The sequence below is a fragment of the Eublepharis macularius genome, chromosome 8, assembly GCF_028583425.1.
Source record: "Eublepharis macularius isolate TG4126 chromosome 8, MPM_Emac_v1.0, whole genome shotgun sequence".
Taxonomy (NCBI): Eukaryota; Metazoa; Chordata; class Lepidosauria; order Squamata; family Eublepharidae; genus Eublepharis; species Eublepharis macularius.
This window is the reverse complement of record NC_072797.1, coordinates 8,664,185-8,686,118: the sequence shown is the minus strand read 5'-3', so window position 1 is coordinate 8,686,118 and position 21,934 is coordinate 8,664,185. Positions and strand designations below refer to the sequence as shown.

General features: G+C 46.3%; 1 protein-coding gene across 1 annotated transcript in view; it reads right to left on the bottom strand.

Moving 5' to 3' along the window:
* The window catches only part of PIK3C3 (phosphatidylinositol 3-kinase catalytic subunit type 3), a 156,227-nt gene that overhangs the window by 89,499 nt on the left and 44,794 nt on the right, over positions 1-21,934 (bottom strand). The window contains exons 16-21 of the mRNA XM_054987532.1: positions 20,326-20,457; positions 12,055-12,183; positions 11,384-11,453; positions 10,947-11,011; positions 6,419-6,503; positions 4,284-4,358 (exon numbers count right to left, since the gene is read on the bottom strand). Coding sequence (XP_054843507.1) covers positions 4,284-4,358; positions 6,419-6,503; positions 10,947-11,011; positions 11,384-11,453; positions 12,055-12,183; positions 20,326-20,457 — 556 coding nt within the window. The remainder of the gene's footprint in view (positions 1-4,283; positions 4,359-6,418; positions 6,504-10,946; positions 11,012-11,383; positions 11,454-12,054; positions 12,184-20,325; positions 20,458-21,934) is intronic.

Sequence of the window (21,934 nt, the reverse complement as noted above, 5' to 3'; positions counted from 1 at the left end):
ACAGGTGTTTGTCAGGTCTGTTGCCCACAGTCCCTCCATACTGTTACACATTCTAGATAGGATGTTGCAATAGCCTCGTGCACCTGTTCCCCTGTTGCTTTCCAGATTCCAGTACGGCGGAGACCTTATCTCGGATGTCTCACCGCAGCGGCCTTGGGGCAGCTCCATCCTGATACTCCCATCCTGCTACTGATTACGTTCCTGCTTGATGGGCTAAGCGGGTGGGGGACATGCGGAGGGATAGTTATAGTGTATCATGTACTCAATGTGTCATTCTTAACAAGGAACCTGTGTACAGCCAGACGCCAATTGCTTCTGTGTTTCCTACGGACATATGTATGGCGAAGCCAAGATATCTCAATAAAACCCATTTACTCAAGAGCCTAGATTTCTTGCTGCAAGGGTTGGGAGTCAGCTTCATCATATCCTGTCTTCCATAGACTGACAGTGTTTCAAACAACCGGCCACAGCTCTTAGAGGCTCCTAGGGGACCTGAGTGGCTAGGAAAGCCGTCAGGGCCGGGGAAAGAGAGTCAATACACGGTCAATACAGCATCTTCTGATGACACAGCCCAATTTCCATGGGGAACACTGCCATACAAAGGGGCCTTTCAGAGATTCTTTGGGACCCCATTCACACAGGCTGTGATGAATGACCTTAGTCGCAGGGCAATAACTTAGCATCCCTTTCCACTCACTTACAATGAGGACCGACCCTCAAATGGATACTTAATCAGGAGGATAATGCTATTCCCTGCCGCACAGCATCGATAGTTTTAGTGGCACAAACGCCCCTTGAGTTTCATTGTCTGCATATCCAGGTATTCTTCTACCACCTTATTGGAATGGCCTGCCTGTAAGAACAAGAAAGATCCAACACTCCTGGCTTTCTGTAAACTATACACAACTAGATTATTATTTAGGAGGGGTTTCTACTCAGATTGTTGGGCTGTGCCCTAAGAAGTAGCTCAAAGAAATATCTTGGCGAGGGACAGGAACTACAGACTAGGCTACTGGGTACTGTCTGCAGACGCACAAATGCACGACTAGGGAGTTTCCACATTGTTTAACATCTCATGTAAATTAGTTTGTGTTGTTTCAGAAAGATTTAATCACTATGCTCAACTTTATGCTTGTTTTCCAATTTTCTGCTTCTGTACTCTATTGTATCTGTTCACTGAACGCCCTGTGGTTCATTTATTGTATTTGCTCAGTGAATGCCCTAGTTGTTAGAACCATAGAATCAGAGGGTTGGAAGGGATCTCTAGGGTCATCTAGTCCAACCCCTTGCACAATGCAGGAAATTCACAACTATTCCCCCTCAAACACTCCCCCCCCCATGACCCCTGCTCCATGCCCAGAAGATGGCAAAGCACCGTCAGGATCCCTAGGCAAACTGGCCTGGGGGAAACTGCTTCCTAACTGCAAAGCAGCGATCGACATTACCCTGAGTATTTAACATTTAATTGCCTTCCCCGATGATGGGGAACACATTCGTCACAGCCACGCACAATATGGGGTGGCCACCAGTCCTCAGTATGTCAGAGATCCCATGAGGAGGGGGCGGCCACCGACAAAATCCACTGATCCATAGTGGTGGCTGTCCCTGAGGCACAAGGTAGGGTGCTGCAGACCCCTTCTTACATGCCCAGGGTGATGCCGATCACCACTTTGGGGTCAGGAAGCAATTTTCCCCAGGCCAGTTTGGCTCGGATCCTGACGTTGCTATATTTTGGGCATGGAGTAGGAGTCACTGGGGGCGAGGGGGAGTAGTTGTGAATTTCCTGCACTGTGCAGGGGGTTGGACTAGATGACCCTGGAGGTCCCTTCCAATGATTCTATGATTTATACCCTGCCTTTCTCCCCAATAGGGACACAAAGCAGTTCCTTCATTTTATCCTCACAACAACCCTGTAAGGTAGCTTAGGCTGAGTGCATGTGATTAGCCTAAGGTCACCCAATGAATGTCCATGGCAGAGTGGGGATTCGAACGTGGGCCTCCCCAGTTCTAGTCCAACACTCTAACTACTACAACATACTGGCTCAACCCTTTGGCTCATCCCTGGATTATCCAGGTACCTCTGCAATCGGAGAGGCACAGTTTGTGGCTTCTTTTCTCTCTTCCCCTTGTTCTTGGAGAGCAATCAAAAACTTCCAGGCTGGAGACGCTTCAATTTGTTACTTTAGTTGAATGCCGACCCCTGAGCAAATAGGAACGGACCATTGGATACTCACCGTGAAGGGACCTTCTCCTCTGAGGAAAGGCAGACATCTTGATGGCCTTCACAAAGGATTTGATCAACCCAGTGCAAAGCTAAGGGTTTTTCTCCCTTAGCTTTACACCGGGTTGATCAAATTCTTTGTGAAGGCCATCAAGATGTCCTCGGCCTCAGAGGGAGAACAGTCCCTCCCCATAAACTGGGATTCCAAACCATAATTTAATCCCACTTTAGAATCCCACGGCAGGGGAACTCCAATTTCCCAGGCACCCACATTCAGATGTAACGCAAACTGGAGGTTACCAGAGGCCTTTCCCAGGCCTATACATTTCAATTATGTTCCATATCCCTCTAATAACCATCACAGAAAATCTCTGTTTGTTATTTATTAATATTTATTTATTTAATTAAATGTATATTCTGCTCTCTCCGCAAGCAGGCTCAGAGCAGATCACAATAATATGATAAATATTACTTATCTAGTACTGCTCAATAGATAGATGGTTCTTACCTTTAAAGCCCTGAGCGGGTTGGGATGGGCATATCTTCGGAACCGCCTCCCCCTTATGTTCCCCAGGGACCACTTCAATCAGCGGATAAATGTTTACTGGTGGTCCCCAGCCCTAAGGAAGCCCGCCTCACTTCAACCAGGGCCAGGGCCTTTTCAGTCCTGGCCCCAGTCTGGTGGAACGCTCCGTCAATGGAGACCAGGGCTCAGCGGGACATATTATCGTTCCGCCGGGCCTGTAAGACAGAGCTGTTTCGCCAGGCGTTCGGTGGTTGAAGGGGGCGGTACCATGTCGGCCTCCCACCTTTGGGGTGGGGGGTTCTCCCCACCATTGCACCTTAATGTATTTGGTTAATTTACTTTATTTAGAATTATTGTTTTCTTGTTTTTTATTGATTTTAACTGTTGTTCACTGCCCAGAGCCCCTGAGGATGGGTGGTTTATAAATAGAAATAATAAAATAAATAAAAAATATTATAAATATGATAAATACAATAAAAACATGGTAGCATAAATTAAAACATCAATCGTTAAAGCAATCGTGACCCTACTGGGTAGTTCTATGTTGTCTCGCGTCAGTCCTAGAATTACTTATGCTCTGTTTCAGCATTTCCTCAACTCTCTAACAGATTCATTGTAAACTTACTTTTATTTACTCTATGGCATTGTTTATTGAAATGCCCTTGAAACTGACTGTAATAATAATAACATAATAATAACATTCGATTTATATACCGCCCTTCAGGACAACTTAATGCCCACTCAGAGCAGTTTACAAAGTGTTATTATTACCCCACAACAATCACCCTGTGAGGTGGGTGGGGCTAAGAGAGCTCAAGAGAACTGTGACTCGCCCAAGGTCACCCAGCTGGCTTTGTGGAGGAGTGGGGAATCAAACCCGGCTCTCCAGATTAGAGTCCCGTGCTCTTAACCACTACACCAAACTGGCTCCTGTACTAACCTCACACTATGTAACCCCGCTAGAGTTTCCGTGAGAAAAGTGGACTATAAATGACATAAACAAACAAACAGCTGCACATATATTGCACCATCCACCAAACAGTAACAAATCCGTGGGGCAGAGTAGCAAGGGTGCCTGTAAACTCTCATCATTAATAATGTTAACTATCCCTCAGCCTCAGTTTTCCCCTTAAGAAAAATGGGAATAATTGTTTCTATAATGATAGCAAGGCTTTCCAAACATGCACTGTTTTTCAAAGGTTAGTTTTCAAAACAAGACTCAGTACACAAAAGAATATATTGTTCAGCTTGAGATGATTAGATTGCAAATCTGTAGATTCACTGTATCTTTTATTTATTCAGGACATTTTTGATCCAACTTTCAACAGTGATAGACTCAGGGCAACAGACTCTTCAAATAACACGGAGATATTTTCAGCTCTGTATAAATTAAAAGCATCATTTCCCAGTATGACAGAAAACTGCAGCAAGTGACTTGATGAAATCTCCGAGACCAAAAGGGCAAACTGCAAAGAAGGATCTTCATCTCAAAACAAAAGATATGCAAATAAGACGACAGGCATGTGAAACCATTACCTGTTTTGGTGAGCAAAAGGTTATCCAAATGTCGGTCTCCCACGCCGAGGATGTACGTTATCACACAATAGCCGGCTGGAACGAAATGGAAATCATCAGCAGCAGCCCAAATGGTTTCCAAGGAAATCAAGTACCACCACAAGACCCCTGCATCTTATCTGTTTCCTACAGGGATGCCCCTTGCCTCAGCCAGGGCCACGCTGTGTTCTGAAAATGGAACTGTGCAGGTCGGCCGAGATTTCAGGTGGGAACTTGATTATGTACATTCGCAATAAATGCGCATGTATATGCCGTCAAGTCGCAACTCACGGTGACCGCAGCAAGGAGCTTTCAAGGCAAGAGAGCAGCAGAGGTACTTTGCCATTCAAAATATATACCAGAGCAGTTTCAAGCTGCACCCATATTTCATAGACTCTTGTGCTACTGTTGGACTATCCCGATCATTCGAAACCAGATGGACTTTTCTGTGCAGCAAAATCCAGTTGTGCTTAATTGTTACAGTGTCGTATCTAACCATGCATGAACATCGCTGTTATGACCCCTTCTTTCTCTTACGTAGATTCTGCCTTTAATCTTTCCCTTACACCCTCTGGGTAGTTTGCTGCCACCAGGAATATTATATTCCAAGATATTTTATTTAAGTTTTCCCTTTGGTAACGTGCCCAAGCGTCAGGCTCCTTCATGGTTCTATGTGGCCCAGAGGAGAGGAATGTAGCAATGACAGCTACTCTGGGATATAACAAAAACAAAATACACTTATTTTTTCAAGAAGCGTATTGGTTTCATAAAAGTAGTTCTCGGTTCTTAAAGTTACTTCATTTAAACTCATTCACGCAGATCTCTTCTAAGGCTTCACACACAGTTAGCCTCTTTCTCTGACTCAATATTTCTCACAGACGTGCTTAAAGTTACTCAGGCTGCACACAGCTTGCCTGCTTTCCTCTGACTCTATATTTCTCTCACAGAAATGCTTCAAACTCCTCAGGCAGCACACAGCTAGCCTCTCTTTCCCTGACTAAATATTTTTCACAGAAATGCTTAAACTGCTCAGGCAGCCCACAGCTGGCCTCTCTTTCCCTGACTGAATGTCCTTTCACAAACATCCTCAGTTCAGGTTTCCACACAGGTTATATTTCTCTCAATAATACTTAAACATGCTCAGGCAGCACACAGCTGGCCTCCCTTTCCCTGACTAAATATTTGCCTTCACTCCGCCCACACTCTCAGGCATCAACCAATCATATTGCTCACTCATCCCTCTCTTTCTCCCCCACTCTTCACCTTTATCACACCAAGCATTTAAAGACACCTGCACACGTATACTTAAAATCATTACGATCGCCTTATTCTTTAACTACATTGTCCATGCTCAATCACTGCCACCTCCAGTTCTAGGGATCTGGTGGAGGGTGACATGAAAGACTTCTGCCAGCCACTGCCAGTCTGAATAGACCATCCTGACCTTGATGGACCACTCATTCTGCATAAGCATTAGGGAATATTAAAATATCCCCTTTATGATATTTAGTATTGCCCTTATAGTGAGCCCAGTAGGAACTAGGGATGAGCGCTTCGGATTTCTGATTCGGGTTTTTAACCCGAATCGAGCCCGATTTAGAAAGATTCAGGATACCCGAATTGGTCCCAGCATTCCTGAGCCGATTCGGGGATCCCGAAGCAAAGCTTTACGAAGCAATTTGTATCACTGCGGGAAGCTTCGGGTTATAACATTTTTATAAATCCAGTTATGACATTTTTTGGTTTGCATTTTTTAACCCTGCGTGAACATCGCCTTATTCTTCAGCTACACTGTCCATGCTCAATCACTGCCATCTCCACTGCCACCTGACTCGGTGCTTGCACAGGGGACTACCTTTACCTCCTTCATAGCCTGCCCATGGGGAGGGCGGAATAGAAATTTGGAACAAATAAAATAATAAATAAATAAATATACATGATTGTTCAACCCCTTTGGGGATGAATTCCATGTCCCATTCATCTGGCTCAGGCACACCCATCTGTTGGCTGGTCGGCAATGTGCATGTACTCCTATGGACCAATCCACATACCCAAAGGATGTTACCCAGGGGGATTTAGACCCAAAGTAGATCTGAAACACACAGCCCTGAACTTACCACAGCTCTTGACATAAGTGTCCATCACCTCTGCGCTTATTCCGTGAGGCCCTGTTTCACTTGGAGCATGCTTTCGGAAGAAGTTCTGAAAAGAAGAACATTGAGACGTTCATTTCTGACCCTTTTTCCTTTACAAAAGTTCCATGAAAATCTTCAGGGCTGGCTGAAAAAGCAAACCGTTTGCAGCCTTGGTGAAAATCTATTACCATTTACAATGAGCAAAAAACTTCTCTATAAGTATCAATCTTGCTATTTAGAAGGCAGACAAGGCCAAATGCAGAAAGAGCTCATTAAAAAACAACTGGCAGATAACATTAAGCAAAAAAACAATCAAGCAAATTACATCTTTTTTTTTTTTTAGCGTTGCACTGCATCACTTAGTTTACATCGGATAGGATTTTCTTAACCTCCGCAGAAGAAAGATTTAAAATCACTTTACATCTCAGCACACTCAAGGGCCTCTCTTTCTCCTTGAAAGAATCCCCATCTTGTTGAACTTCAAATGCAGAGTTATTGCATAATTAGCGAGAGTGTTAAATGCTTCAGAAGTAGATGTATTTCTTTTTGTGTCCGGGTAGCAAAATTTAAATAGCATTAGCAATGCAAAGCAATTGTGAACAAAAGTACGGGGAAACAAATTACAAATCTGCAGTCATGTACTTTATTTGGGGCGGGGCGGGGGGGGGGACTCATTCAGGGTTATAATTAATTCCAACAGGGACTTGGCCTAGAAATATCACTGAAAAGAGCCCAGAAAGAGGTTCCACCTATGTTATTAAAAATACGGTTATTTTAGTATAGCATCCTGCTTTCAAGCGTGGGCAGCAGCATATATGCAAAAAGTTTGTAAGTTCTTAACGGAGGCCTTTTGGTGAAAGATCTAAATTGACTGGCAAGTTGGTGAGGAATGAACCTGCCCGTCCACTGAGATCTTCCACCAAGGTGTTTTTTTTTGGGGGGAGGCATCTTCAGAAGTTGGGATGGTCGTTTCAAGGGAAAGGGCCTTTTCAGTGGTGGTGCCCTGGCATGAAACACATTCTCCAATCATGCTTGCATGGCAGCTTCTGGTAATTCTCACGTCAGGCTGTGTCTCTTCTATTTGCCCAAGCTTTAAAATAATTATTTAATTGACTTCTTGTGTGCTCACTGTCCTCTTGGGATTGAATAGAGACTATGAATGGTTATCTCATTATCAGAAGTAACTGACTTCCTTAACAGAAGCAAACTGATCTCCATATCAGAAGCTACTGTTTGCATCTACTCCGCCCTCCCCTCTCCACCTATATATCTGACCAGTTTCTTCTTGCCCTCCATGCATCTGATGAAGAGAACTGTGATTCTCGAAAGGGTATACTACAGTAAAGTTGGTTAGTCTTAAAGGTGCTACTGGACTCTTTTTGATTTTGCTACTACAGACTAACACGGCTAACTCCTCTGCATCTATTTTTTTAGGAAATCACTTTTCACATTTATACCCTGCCTTTTTCCCAACATTCAGATGGGCAGCCATGTTAGTCTGTCTGTAGCACTAGAAAAGAGTGTTAGTCCAGTATCATCTATAGGACTAACAGAGCTCAAGAAGTGAGCTGTGACTCACGAAAGCTCATACCCTACCACAAATTTTGTTAGTTTTACAGATGCTACCGGACTCTGGTTCTTTCCAATTTCTTCTAGCATGAAACTATCAAGATTTTAAAAAAACCTCAGCGGTCTCTCACCTACGCAACCCAAATCTGATTATTTTCAACCAAGTGGCTGTGACAAGTGTCTTGAGGCTATGTCCCTGTGCCCAAGATATGGAAGTGAACAGAGAGGGCATAAAAATTATAACCTCCACCCACTCATTCATTTGTCCCCCGCATCTGGCATCTATAGATATATGTTCAGAGGCAGTGTAAGGCATCACAGCTCATAGCTGACCATGTAACGGTCCTTCATGAATTTGCCTGTTAAGAATTTAATAACAGGAATGACCTGGTGGGGATTCTCTTTCCTTCCATTACTTATTTTCTAATCCAAGACTTATTTTTATTTAAATAATAGAAACAAAATAGATCAGGAGCAAAATTCAAAGCAATATGAATGCAGAAGTATTGCCTAGGAGCCTTCTTAAGAATGGCCGTTTCCACACTACTCACCTTCAATTGGAACACTGCGGAACATTGCAAAAAAATCACGGAAGATAGCATTTTCTCGTGCGAGTTTTGTGCAATGTCGCACAAAACTCATGCGAGAAAACGCTATCTTCCGGCTTTTGTTTGCAACATTCCACGGCGTTCTGATTGAAGGTGAGTAATGTGGAAACGGCCAATGTTTTCTAGTTATCACCGAAATCTCTTTAAAATACATTTCGTTTTGTAGCCACCATGTCTTGGAAACTGTGGAAATGGAGTAGAGAATGCGTGCAATCAGAATCTGGAAGTATTTAAGCCAAATGGTTTGTCTACCAGATCACAACTGTTCATTAGGTCACTTGGGCAAGCAGCTGTTGGTGAAAACAATTTGGTAGAAAAACTGCTCTTGGGCTGAGCCAGTTTGGTGTAGTGGTTAAGAGTGCGGGACTCTAATCTGGAGAACTGGGTTTGATTCCCCACTCCTCCACTTGAAGCCAGCTGGGTGACCTTGGGTCAGTCACAGCTCTTCCAGACCTCTCTCAGTCCCACCCACCTCACAGGGTAATTGTTGTTGTGGGGATAATAATGATATATTGTCAAAGGCTTTCACAGGATGACTCAGCCCAACCCCACCTTCCTGAGTAGATATAAATTACCTGCCAACATCTTTTCCACACTGTGACACTGAGAGATCTCTGTCTTTTGGTGCTACACCTCTGAAGATGCCAGCCACAGCTGCTGGCGAAACGTCAGGAACTACAATGCCAAGACAACGGCTATACAGCCCGGAAAATCCCCAACAACCATCAGTAATGACATACTTTGTAAACCTTTTGGAGTGGGCATTAATTTGTCCTGAAGGGTGGTATATAAATCAAATGTTGTTGTTGTTGTTATTAAATCTTATATTTCACATGCAGTGAAATTTAAGAAGGGAAAATGGACTGAACCACTTCTAGAAATACCATACCACAAGTCATCTTGGTTGGTTAGGTAAGGGGGAAATGGTATCTAAGTTGTTGAAATAAGTTTACCATGTGTCAGGGTCACTTCCCCTTATGACATTTCATGTCCCTTCCCTATCAGGCAACTTCTGCTTCTTCCCAAGGTACACATCCACACCAAAGTTTGAGAACAAAGGCCTCAAGAACAGGAGGGAGGTGAGTTTGATTTTTGATGTTACATTTTTCACAATCTCAGCAACAGGCTAGAAACCTCACCAGGACAGAAAAAGATTATCGCAAATAAGCTGCCTAATACGAAGTTTGCTTGCTGGTCTACCTATCGCTTCAGCATATTCCTTCTTGACATTCAGCAGTATGATAGATACGATTTTATTGTTTTACTGTTTTAATTGTTTAACTCTGTAATCTTTCTATTACAGTAACTAGAGATGGGCATGATCCAAAACATTTTAACAATCCAGCGGATTGTGGATCGGCACCGCCGACGATTCTGAAATAACGATCCGCGCCAATCATCTCCCGTTCCCAAGCCGTGGATCGTGGATCGTGATCATGGAGGCCAAAGCAGGGCACGCTGGTATTATGTGGGAAGGTGGGTGGTGCCGGCGGCCACCGGGCCTGACGGGCACAGGGAGGCAGCGACGAGCCGCCTCCCCTCAGGGGGGCAGGGGGTCTGGCCGCTCGCCTGTGGCACCCACCATGTGCCCACCCACCAGGTCAAACTGGAGCGTGCTGGTATTCCCAGCGATACATGAATGGTGGGTGTTGGCGGCGGCCGCCGGGCCTGGCGGGCATGGGGAGGCGGGGACGAGCCGCCTCCCCTCAGGTCCCATTCAGCAACACAGGAGGTTGTGTTTGGCTGTCAGAGCTGCCTATCAGGGTTTGCAGGGATGAGATTGGAGTGCCCATGGCTACAGAACACCCTCTTCCCCCTCCCTCCCCTGAGTGTCTTCTCTGCTTTGCTGCTCCGTGGTTGGAAGGAAGCCCTGCTGATCAAGGAAAGCTGGGCTTCCATTCGGGTTTCCAGGGCGACAGAAGGAGGGCAAACAGAGCTCAGGCTTTCCCCTGGCTCCGTTGCCAGGGGAATAGATTGCTGGCGCCTGAGTGTCTGGATCCCTGATCCGAGCCCGAACGCAACGATCCAGGCCTCTCCCGATCACTGGATCATTGGCCGTGGACGATCACGACCCACCAGGTCACAATCGCGCGATCGCCATTATCGTGGGTTTTTTTCGATTGTAATGCGGATTGTGCCCATCTTTAGCTGTAACCCACCCTGAGCCCGCTCGCGGTGAGGGAGGGCTATAAATGTTATCAATCAATCAAAGTTTCTTCTCCAACATTTCCACCCAAGATACTTGAATTTGCAACTCCCCTTGCATACCAGTGAGCCAAGACACCTCCCTGCTCCCACCCCACAATAATTAGTGGCCCCATGCTGACACATACCTGTATGCTTTCCTCGGTAGCGAGAACTTCTGCCACGGGGACAGATTGAATAAACTGCATGAAACCTGCAGAGACGGGGGGAAAGCTTCAGAATGAGCAAAGTTTATGCTAAAGGGGTGGGTGGTTGAGAAGGTTGCAATTTTTGTTTTTTTGTAAAATTAAGGAGCTGTTTCAAACCCAAAGGATTCCAGGGGCAACAGAGCTCTTGGCCAACTTTTTTTTCTTTAAATCTGCACAAGTGCCATCTATTGCTGTCAGATATTTGATGTAGTAATGGGGAATTCTTTTATTGATCGAAGTATAAAACATACACACAAAACTATTTTTTTTAAATCACAAAGTTTGCATTTTCCTAGGTTGTGATCCAGTCTGAGCGTTCAGAAGAGCAAGGTACACGTGTCTTAATAAATACCAAAAGATGATAGAAGCATGCTCACCGTGCTTCGTGCTTGTAGCCAAGACCTTGTATGGAGTGAGCTTTAAATCCAGATTCTCCTTACGTAAGAGCTGCCGTTGAAATGGAAAAGTAAAAAAGGAGACAAGGATGAGACAGCATTTCACAAAATCATCTAGCTTTGCATGAAATAACAATAACAATAATAACAATCATAATCTTCATCATCGCAACAACATTTGATTTATGTACTGTCCTTCAGGACAACTTAATGCCCAGAGCAGTTTACAAAATGTGTTATTATTATCCTCACGACAATCACCCTGTGAGATGGGTGGGGCTGAGAGAACTCCAGAGAGCTGTGATGGATCAAGCGGAGGAGTGGGGAATCAAACACAGTTCTCCAGATTAGAGTCCCGTGCTCTTAATCATTACCCCCAACTGGCTCTGTTTGATGTAATGGCTATACCAAAAAGAATAAAAACAAAAAAAACCAAAGGAGACCACACTAATATTGCATTGATGTTCAGTTTCCGTCCCTGGTTGTGAATTTTGGTTTTGGGGGGGAAAAAAACAACTAGAGAAAGGGGTATGACCTGGGGTTGGAACTCTGAGATGGGTGGGTTAACCTCTCCCTGAACCATCACCCTAGCCAGAAATGCCCCTCCCTTTTTCACGGGAAATTACGAGACGGGCAAAACAAAAATGTATCACCTTGTCCATGAGCGAAATAATCTGGAGAATGAGCTGATCTTGCCGCAAATCGTCCCCGTGTTTAAATATTACAGGATATTTGCCCCCATCTTCTGTCTTAAAGAATAACTGGGCAGGCATGAGCGCACTCTGGTGGATGGAAGGAAGGGAGAGAAAAAGATACTATCATCCGTGAGGGAAAAAACAACTGACACAGACTCAATTTTGGAAACTGCTTGACAAAAGAGGTCAGGGATTCCAATTCAAGAGAGAAAGTGCAATCTTTGTATCATTGTCTAAAACTAGGCCATACGTTAAAAAAAACACTAACATTAAGCAATTCACTGTAAAGACTTAAAAATTTAATCGGAATTAAATTACCCATTTTTAATCCATTAAATAACACCTGAAATTCGATTTATCTACTTATCTCTATTGAGTCAATATCGATCGTATAACAATCTTATTACTGTAAAAGCTTTCTGATCCGTCCCCTGATTATCCAGAATGCTCAGCTAACAGTTTCACCCAGAAGGTAAGCCACCATGCCTGAATACTTATTGACTCCTTCCTCGGCTTCCAACAGCTGGTACAGGTCATTGCTGGGCTTCTGACAAGTGGCGCTGCCAGATGACATCATCTTTGGGTGCCTCCTTCCCACTCAGCCTGCCTCCAGCTGTTAGGAGCCAGCTTGGCCAGAGAGCTTTCGGACAGCTGGCCTACTTGTCTGTCTGTTCCATAGGACAGCTCTGTGGGACAGCACCAGGAACGGAGAGTTGTCACCACAGCATTCTTAATGGGGGTAGATTTTGGTCGCTGGAGGTTCCTCTGTGTGTATGTACATATACATGTATAAGTATCAATAACCGTTACAACCACCCTTCAAGGTAGGTCTGTTATTATCTTTGTACTGTACTTGGGGCAGGAATGAGACTTAACAGATATTAGCTTGCCTATGGCCAGGACTTGCTAATTTACACTTAAGCAGTTCTCTGTACCAGCTGCTGCCCCTTCTTCATTGCCTGTATGGAGCTTAGAAGGTCCTCCAGAATCCCTTCAAAGCTCCTGCCCTGTGGAACAGCCTACTTGAGGAGGTCAGGAGAGCACCCACCCTCCTGGCTTTCCGCAAACGATGCAAAACCGAATTATTCAAAAAGGCTTTTTACTCAGATAGGAGGGTGATATTGTAGGGAGGGTTCTCAGATGCTTCGCTAATGAGTTAGGGACCTTAGACTTCAACATTATGTTGCCTTACATATTATTTGTTGCTTTAAATATGTACTCCTATATACCACTTGTGCTTCATGTTGTTTAATGTCAATCCTAGAATGGATTATGTTCTGTCTCAGCAATTCTTCAACCCCATATTGGATCCTTGGTATTGCTGTGTCTTTGTAAACTCATCTTTATTTATCCTATGTCATTGTCTATGGAAATATCCTTGACACTGTATGGAAATGTCCCTGATACTGATTGTACTAATCTCACACTATGTAATCCTCCTTGAGTCTCAGTGAGAAAGACGGACCATAAATGACATACATACATATGTATATAAAATTAAGCAAATTACATTTTTGCTGAGAAAGACCAGGCCCAATCCAGAAATCCACATGTACTTGCAGATGGTGCAAAAGTTTTTCTGAGCACATGGAGATCTCCTTTGCCCCAGCCATTTCAGTTCGTTACCTGGACCCAATCTACAAACTTATTCCTTTGCTAGCTCGCTCGCTTCATACAAGCAAGGAAGGGGTTTTTGTTCCAAGTACAGGAATTCCAAGCATGCACCACGAAGAGCTCCCATGATAAAACCCTTCAGTGGGAAATCAAAGCAAGAAAGGGCAGGCAAAGGGCCCAACTCCTTAGCCACGGAAGAGGCTTTGGCTCAGTGGTGGACCTCAGCATCTCCAGGTGAAAGGATTCAAGTAGAAGGTAATGTCAAAGATCTGTACCTGAGACCCTGGACAGTGGCTACCAATGCTGACCTTGACAGAGAAATGGCCCGATTCGATATAAGGCAGCTTCAGGCATTCATCATTGCCTGAACTGAACAAATGTTGAATTAGAGAGAGTGTGTAGTTGCACAGATAGATATGTGCCTCTAAACATCTCAGCCCCATGGCTGCATTCACACATTACTGGATACTGTATCATTATCGTACTATAGCAACAGTGTGGTCAAGCCAATCCATTTGATGTCCACTAGTGTGTGGATGCAGCCTACAGAAGATCAGGAACAAAGAGAAACAGAAAAGGGACTTTGCTGTCTTGCTGAAACTTGAAAAACTGCTAAAGGAGAACGTTAAAGCAATTAGCCGTCCACCCTAATTGACTTAGTGAAGAAGGCAGTCCCATTTAAAAGGCCCTTTCTAAACATCCCTAATTTGTTTAGCTCCACATTTGTCCCTCGTAAAAAAGGACAGGACAAAAATCAATGTCTGTCTGGAAATATATTTATCGGTTTCATTTACACTGTCCGGTCCACCGCCCTCTCTGCAACACAAACAAAAGGAAACACTGACAAGGCACAAGCCTGGCTAGGCCGTCAATCATCTGGGTGAAGGAGGGGCAAGTGGACTCTTCTCTCCTCCATCTCAGGCTAAATGCAGGAGGTGAGCTTTGCACAGACGAAGACCTGTGTGAGCCCAGTTTATGCAAAATCCTTATTCCTCCCATCTCATTTTTTTAACGGTGCCATCTAGGATTGCCGGGTTAAGCCTGGCAACTGGCAGGAGGGGGGATGCAACATAGGGGGTGGTTGCAACATAAAATGTGAAAGGGACAAAGGGTAGTTCTAGGAATTACTGGAAACTCTACGGTTTTACCACAGTGTTTTCAGAGATTCCTAGAAACTCTATGGTTTTACCATAGATCTTCCAGCAATTACTACAACTACCTTTTATCATTTCCTGGTTTTACTCAGAAGTGATGTAGTGACATCAGCAACATATTTTTATACGTACTAACTAATAATAGTTAGTACGCTGCTGCTGCTGCCAAGGGAGCTGCTTCCATCAAGGGCTGGGCTTTCCATCTGCCCGGCCCCGCCCCTTGTTGCTCCAGCCTACAAAGGTTGTTGTAGCCTGCACTGCTGCTGCTGCTGCTGCCAAGGGAGCTGCTTCCATCAAGGGCTGGGCTTTCCATCTGCCCGGCCCCGCCCCTTGTTGCTCCAGCCTACAAAGGTTGTTGTAGCCTGCACTGCTGCTGCTGCCGCTGCCAAGGGAGCTGCTTCCATCGAGGGCTGGGCTTTCCATCTGCCTGGCCCCGCCCCTTGCTGCTCCAGCCTACAAAGGTTGTTGTAGCCTGCACTGCTGCTGCTGCTGCTGCCAAGGGAGCTGCTTCCATCGAGGGCTGGGCTTTCCATCTGCCTGGCCCCGCCCCTTGTTGCTCCAGCCTATAAGACTGCTGCTAGGGGACTGCTCGCCTTGTTACTGTTTATTGTTTTTATACTATGTGTGTTAGTTACTGTAGTCTATGTTGTTAATTTGGTAGGGTATTGGGGTTTTGTGAATGTTTGATAGCTTAGTCTGTGATAGTTGGTGGGCTGTTGATTTTGTGAGGGTGGTGGGTTAGCACTATGATCATTGGTGAGGAGGCCGGCTTGGGGTCGGGGATCCCAGTGATCCGGGGACGCGGGAGGTATGGTGGTGGGAGCAGATTATGGAAGGGAAGGGCATTGAGACATGGTAGGGCTCGGTGCCCTTCCAATCTGCGTCCCATCCCAAGATATACCTGTTGTGGGGCTAGGATATTAAACCACTCTCCGACACTGGCGCTGTGCAATGCCAGGTCCATAAATAATAAGACCAAAACGCTGCAAGATTATCTTGCAGCATTGAATGTGGACCTGGCTTGCTTGACCGAGACATGGGTGAGGGAGGGCGAGACGGTCGCTTTGAAAGAACTAGCCCCCCCAGGTTATACGGTCCTCCACCAGTCCCGGACAAGTGGTCGGGGGGGAGGCGTGGCTTTGCTCATTCGGGAGTCTTTCTCCTTCAGACCACTCCCCAACCCAAAAATTACTGGCATTGATTGTGTGGGCCTAGCGTTGGACGCCGAGGAGAGGTTGGCAATATGTGTGGTGTACCGACCGCCTACTGCACCTGCATCTTCCCTGTCTGGTCTCTTGGAGGCGGTGGCCAGCTGGGCCTTGGAATTCCCGAAACTTTTGGTTCTCGGGGATTTCAACGTCCATGCTGACGACGATGCCTCCATGGCGGCCCTAGGACTCTCCCAGTTTGTTTCGGCTCCCACGCATCAAGCAGGTCACACGCTAGATTTGATTTTTGGGGCAGGGATGATGGTGGTCCTGGATGCCTATGATGCAGTGCCATGGTCAGATCACTTTGTTCTGAAGGCTCGTCTGAGCATGCCGCTCCTTTCCCGGGTGGGTGGTGAACGGATTTACGCTCGCCCGCGGAGGCTTATGGATCCAATTGGTTTCCAGGCGGCTCTGCAGGATCCGATGCCCCCTGGCAGTACGTTAGATGAGCTGGTGGATGATTGGCATGGCCGTCTTTCCGAAGCCATCGACGCTATTGCCCCCTGCCGTCCTCTCCGAGCCCGCAAACGGGTAGCTCCTTGGTTTACCGAGGAGCTTCGCCAGATGAAGCGGTCTCTGAGACGACTAGAGTGAGTGTGGAGGCGGGGGGCGCGACGAAGAGGCAAGAACATCTTATAGGACGTTTATGAAAGCCTATGAGGTGGCAGTGAAAGCAGCAAAGAGGGATTTCTTTGCTGCTTCCATTGCATCCGCTAGCTCACGCCCGGCTCAATTATTTCAAACAGTTCGGTCCTTGGTCTCCCTCTCTCAGGGAGACCACCAAATTCTTAATTCAACTATTGGCTGCGAGGCTTTTGCGAGCTATTTTGCGGGTAAAATCTTGTCCCTTCGCCGTGGCCTGCCACCCACTGTTGATACAGTAAGGGAACTGGAGACCCCTTGGCCGTCTTCTGGGTCCGTATTAGACCATTTCAGGCTGCTCTCTCAGGACGATGTTGACAGGATCCTGCAGGGGATGAGGCCAACCACCTGTCCTCTGGACCCCTGCCCATCCTGGCTGGTGAAGGCCAGCTCGGAGGGGCTACGGGACCATCTGGAGGCCATTGTTAACATCTCCCTGAGCTCTGGGGTTTTTCCAGGAGTGTTAAAGGAGGCGGTAGTGCGGCCCCTCCTGAAAAAACCATCTTTGGACCCCACCGACCCGTCCAGTTACCGCCCAGTGTCGAACCTCCCGTTCCTGGGCAAGGTGATTGAGCGGGCGGTGGCGGTACAACTGCAGGAATTCCTGAATGATGCTCTAGTCCTGGACCCATTCCAGTCTGGCTTCCGTCCTGGCCATGGGACGGAGACAGCCTTGGTTGCCCTCACAGACGACCTTCGCAGGCATCTGGATCGAGGCGGGTCAACGCTGCTTGTGTTACTTGATCTCACAGCAGCGTTTGACACGGTTGACTATGATTTGTTGGCCAGCCGCCTTGCCGATGTGGGGATTAGGGGGACAGTCTTACAGTGGCTGGTCTCCTTTCTCCAGGGTCGGGGACAGAGGGTGGCGCTCGGGGGAGATCTATCGCCCCGTCACCCTTTGGTGTGCGGGGTTCCCCAAGGGGCGATACTCTCCCCGATGTTATTTAACATCTATATGCACCCCCTCGCCCAGTTGGTGCGGAGGTTTGGGCTGGGTTGTCATCAATACGCGGATGACACCCAACTTTTTCTGTTGATGGACGGCCGGCCAGACACGGCCCCAGACAATCTGGCCAGAGCTTTGGAGGCTGTGACGGCATGGTTGAAACAGAGCAGGCTGAAATTGAACCCAGTGAAGACGGAGGTCCTGCAGCTGGGACGGGGGCTGCCAGATGTTGGGATCCAGCTCCCTGCCCTGGATGGGACACCACTGGCAACTTTGCCAGTGGTAAAGAGTCTGGGTGTGTTCCTGGATGCCTCCCTATCGATGGAGGCCCAGGTCACGGCGGTTGCCAAGTCTGCATTTTTCCATCTTCGTCAGATCAGGCAACTTGCCCCCTACCTGACGCCCCAGGACCTGGCTACAGTGATCCATGCAACGGTCACCTCCAGGCTAGATTACTGTAACTCACTCTACGCTGGGCTACCCCTGGGCCTGATCCGGAAACTACAACTGGTCCAGAATGCGGCGGCACGGGTCCTGACTGGTATACCTTACCAGTCACACATCACACCTGTCCTGCGCCAGCTGCACTGGCTTCCAGTTGAATTCCGAATCAGGTTCAAAGTGTTGGTTCTTACCTTTAAAGCCCTGAGTGGGTTGGGACCGGCATATCTTCGGGACCGCCTCTCCCTGTACGTTCCCCGGAGATCGCTCCGATCAGCGAATAAATATTTACTTGTGGTCCCCGGCCCTAAGGAAGCCCGCCTCGCTTCAACCAGGGCCAGGGCCTTTTCAGTCCTGGCCCCAGCCTGGTGGAACGCTCTGTCAATGGAAACCCGGGCCCAGCGGGACATATTATCGTTCCGCCGGGCCTGTAAGACAGAGCTGTTCCGCCAGGCGTTTGGTGATTGAAGGGGGCGGTGCCATGTCGGCCTCCCACCTTTGGGGTGGGGAAGGTTCTCCCCACCACTGCACCTTGTTAATTTGTTTTATTATTTGTATATTGATTTTAGTTTTTGTTTTTATCAATTTTAACTGTTCACCGCCCAGAGCCCCTGGGGATGGGCGGTATATAAATTGAATAAATAAATAAAAATAAATAAATAAATAATAATAACATTTGATTTATATACCGCCCTTCAGGACAACTCAATGCCCACTCAGAGCAGTTTACAAAGTATGTCATTATTATCCCCACAACAATCACCCTGTGAGGTGGGTGGGGCTGAGAGAGCTCCAGAAAGCCGTGACTAGCCCAAGGTCACCCAGTTGGCTTCAAGTGGAGGAGTGGGAAATCAAATCCGGTTCTCCAGATTAGAGTCCTGCCACTCTTAACCACTGCACCAAACTGGCTTTTTACCCTGTCCTGTAGCCTCAAATCTGAAAGAGGAAATTCTGAGCACCCAACTCCTCCTTCCACTGACTTCCAGTCCATGGTGCCAGAAGTGGGAAGTTGAATGTCCACCTTGGCTGCCCAACCAGCCCTGATGAAGACAGAGCAATACTTGGTGCAGAACCTCGCCTGTTTTGAGAGCCCTTCTCCCTTGCGAGAGGACATGTTCTTCCCATGATCCAATCCTGCCACTCTTCCAAAGCTTCTGCCCAGCTGAAGGAGTGGAACGATTTCAGATTTCTCCATAAGACCACAGAGACTAGGGGAAATTCCTAGAGTGTCACTATGGAGGCCAATTTTTATGCTTTGATTTCTAGAGGATATTGGGACTGTGGCAGGGAATTCTCCACTGGTCCCCGGTAACTAAGAAGCCTAGAAAGTCAAGATGTACAAAATACACAATAATGGGCAGAGGAATTAAATACGTCAGGGAACATTATGAAAGCAATTGAAATAAAAGCCAGCAACATGGTAACACAATGATTTAAATCCAGGGTATGCCCACATGTCTACAGACACTGGTTTCAGGAAAAAAAGATCCAGGAGGTGGAAACGTTGAAAGAGTTTTAGGGCAAATCTTCTTTGCAGAGGACAGGGCCATCAGGCGAAAATTGGTAACTTTTCTCAGAGTTAGACCTGCTTTGGGGCCTACTTTCAAAAAAAGGCTATAGATGGGCACGAACTGAAATACGAACCAAAGTTTGTGACAAACCGGGCCAGTTCATGGTTTGTGAACAGGCGATTCCTCAAAGCCCATTTCTGATGGACTGTCACGAACTTTATGCTCGTTTGTTTGGTTCGTTATTTGGTTCATCACTGCAGACAGCCTGGCACCGATCAATCAGTTTCCTAGGCAACAGTGATGGACTTTCTGCAGACCTTCTGCTGACCCGGAAGTGGCCTTCTGCTGGCCCAGAAGTGACGATTTGCGGACCAGGGTGTGATGTTTTCATGAACCAAATGAACTGGTTCGTGAACTAGGGCAGGTTTGTGAAAGTTCGTGGTTCATGAAATGCGACAAACTGCGAACCACTCGTTTCATATTTTTTTTCTGGTTCGTGCCCATCTCTAAAATAGACATTTGATGAGATGTTTTGAAAAACATTCCTTTTTCTCTCTTAAAAAAGAAAGACACTATACAAGTCTAAAAAATCAATCCGATCAAATGCAAGCAAGCCAAGATACGCCCAAATCTTCAAAAGCCAGCTGGCTCGCTGGCCTCCATTTCGCAAGCAAGAGTGGCACAAAAGAAAGAGAGGTGCGAATTACCTTGAAGAGAGTCGCTTTCTCTGGGATTATTCCCTTAATCTTCACCTGAGGCTCCAGAGGGAGCGGAATGAGCTCCATGTCCGCCAAATTCATCTTTTCGTTGTCAGCCAGCAGCGCCTGTAGCCGCTCGTTCTGTAAAGGCAGAAGGGCAATTCGCCAATTGTGTTTATGTGCAAACAAGAACAAGCAAAAAATCAAAACAGTGTTTCATTTCTGGGATCGGGCCAGCTTCCAATGACCGTGACCCAACTTGTTCATCCCAAAATTCAAGGAGAGGCAATTCACACATGTCCGCTTGTCATTGTTTGATGCTTCTTTTGAGTTCTCCACACTCCAGGAGAGGCAACAGACAGAACTACGTATTCACAAGATGTGAAAGAGTTGTTTGCACCAATTAGCATCATGTCCATTCTGCCCTTCAAAAGCAACAACCAGCTATTTTATTAGGGCTGTTTTTATACCCTAACCTTTTCCCCCAACACAGTGAGGACTCAAGGTGAAAATATAATACAGTATAAAACCAGGTAATTTGCAAAATAACTAACACAGACTATTAAAACAATTACTCAGTTTGGTGTAGTGGTTAAGAGCGCAGGACTCTAATCTGGAGAGTTTGGTTTGATTCCCCACTCCTCCGCTTGAAGCCAGCTGGGTGGCCTTGGGTCAGTCACAGCTTCTCAGAGCTCTCTCAGCTCCACCCACCTCACTGGGTGACTGTTGTGGGGATAATGATAACATACTTTGTAAACCACTCTGAGTGGGCATTAAGTTGTCCTGAAGGGCAGTATACAAACTGACTGCTATTCTCAAAATCAAAAAGAGTCCAGTAGCACTTGTTGTTAGGGGTTAAGAGAAGCAGGACTCTAATCTGGAGAGCCAGGTTTGATCCCCCACTCCTCCACTTGAAGCCAGCTGGGTGGCCTTGGGTCAATCGCAGCTCTCTTAGAGCTCTCTTAGCCCCACTCACCTCACAGGGTGTTTTGTTGTGGGGATAATAATGACATACTTTGTAAACCACTCTGAGTGGGCATTAAGTAGTCCTGAAGGACAAAATATAAATGTTATTATTTTTATTATAACTAAAACAGTTGAAAAGTTCAGCCAAAGTCACTTTAAGCTCTTTGAAATAATTCTGTCTCACAAACCTGCCAGAAGGCCCCAAGGGTAGGTGGCTGCCCAACCCCTTCCGGAACACTGTTCTCTAACAACGGGGCATAAAGAGGAAAAGCAGACCATGGATAAATGAAGTTAATAATAACTGTGCTTATATACCACTCGTCATGGATAAATGAAGTTAATAATAACTGTGCTTATATATCACTCGTCTAGACCCATCTGGAAAGATAAAGTCAGTGTTATCATTATCCTCACAATACAGCTGGGGAGCTGGAGCTGAGAGGAATGGCTTACCCAAGGCTACTTTCATTGCTGGTGGCAGTAGTGGGATTTGGACCAGCAGAGTGCTCATTAGTATCCCTACCACTTAACCACTATGCTACAGCAGCTCTAATAATAATAACTATGATTATATGCTGCTCTTGTAGACAGATTAGTGCCCCACTCAGAGCAGTGAACAAAGTCTATGTCACTATTATCTCCACAATCCAGT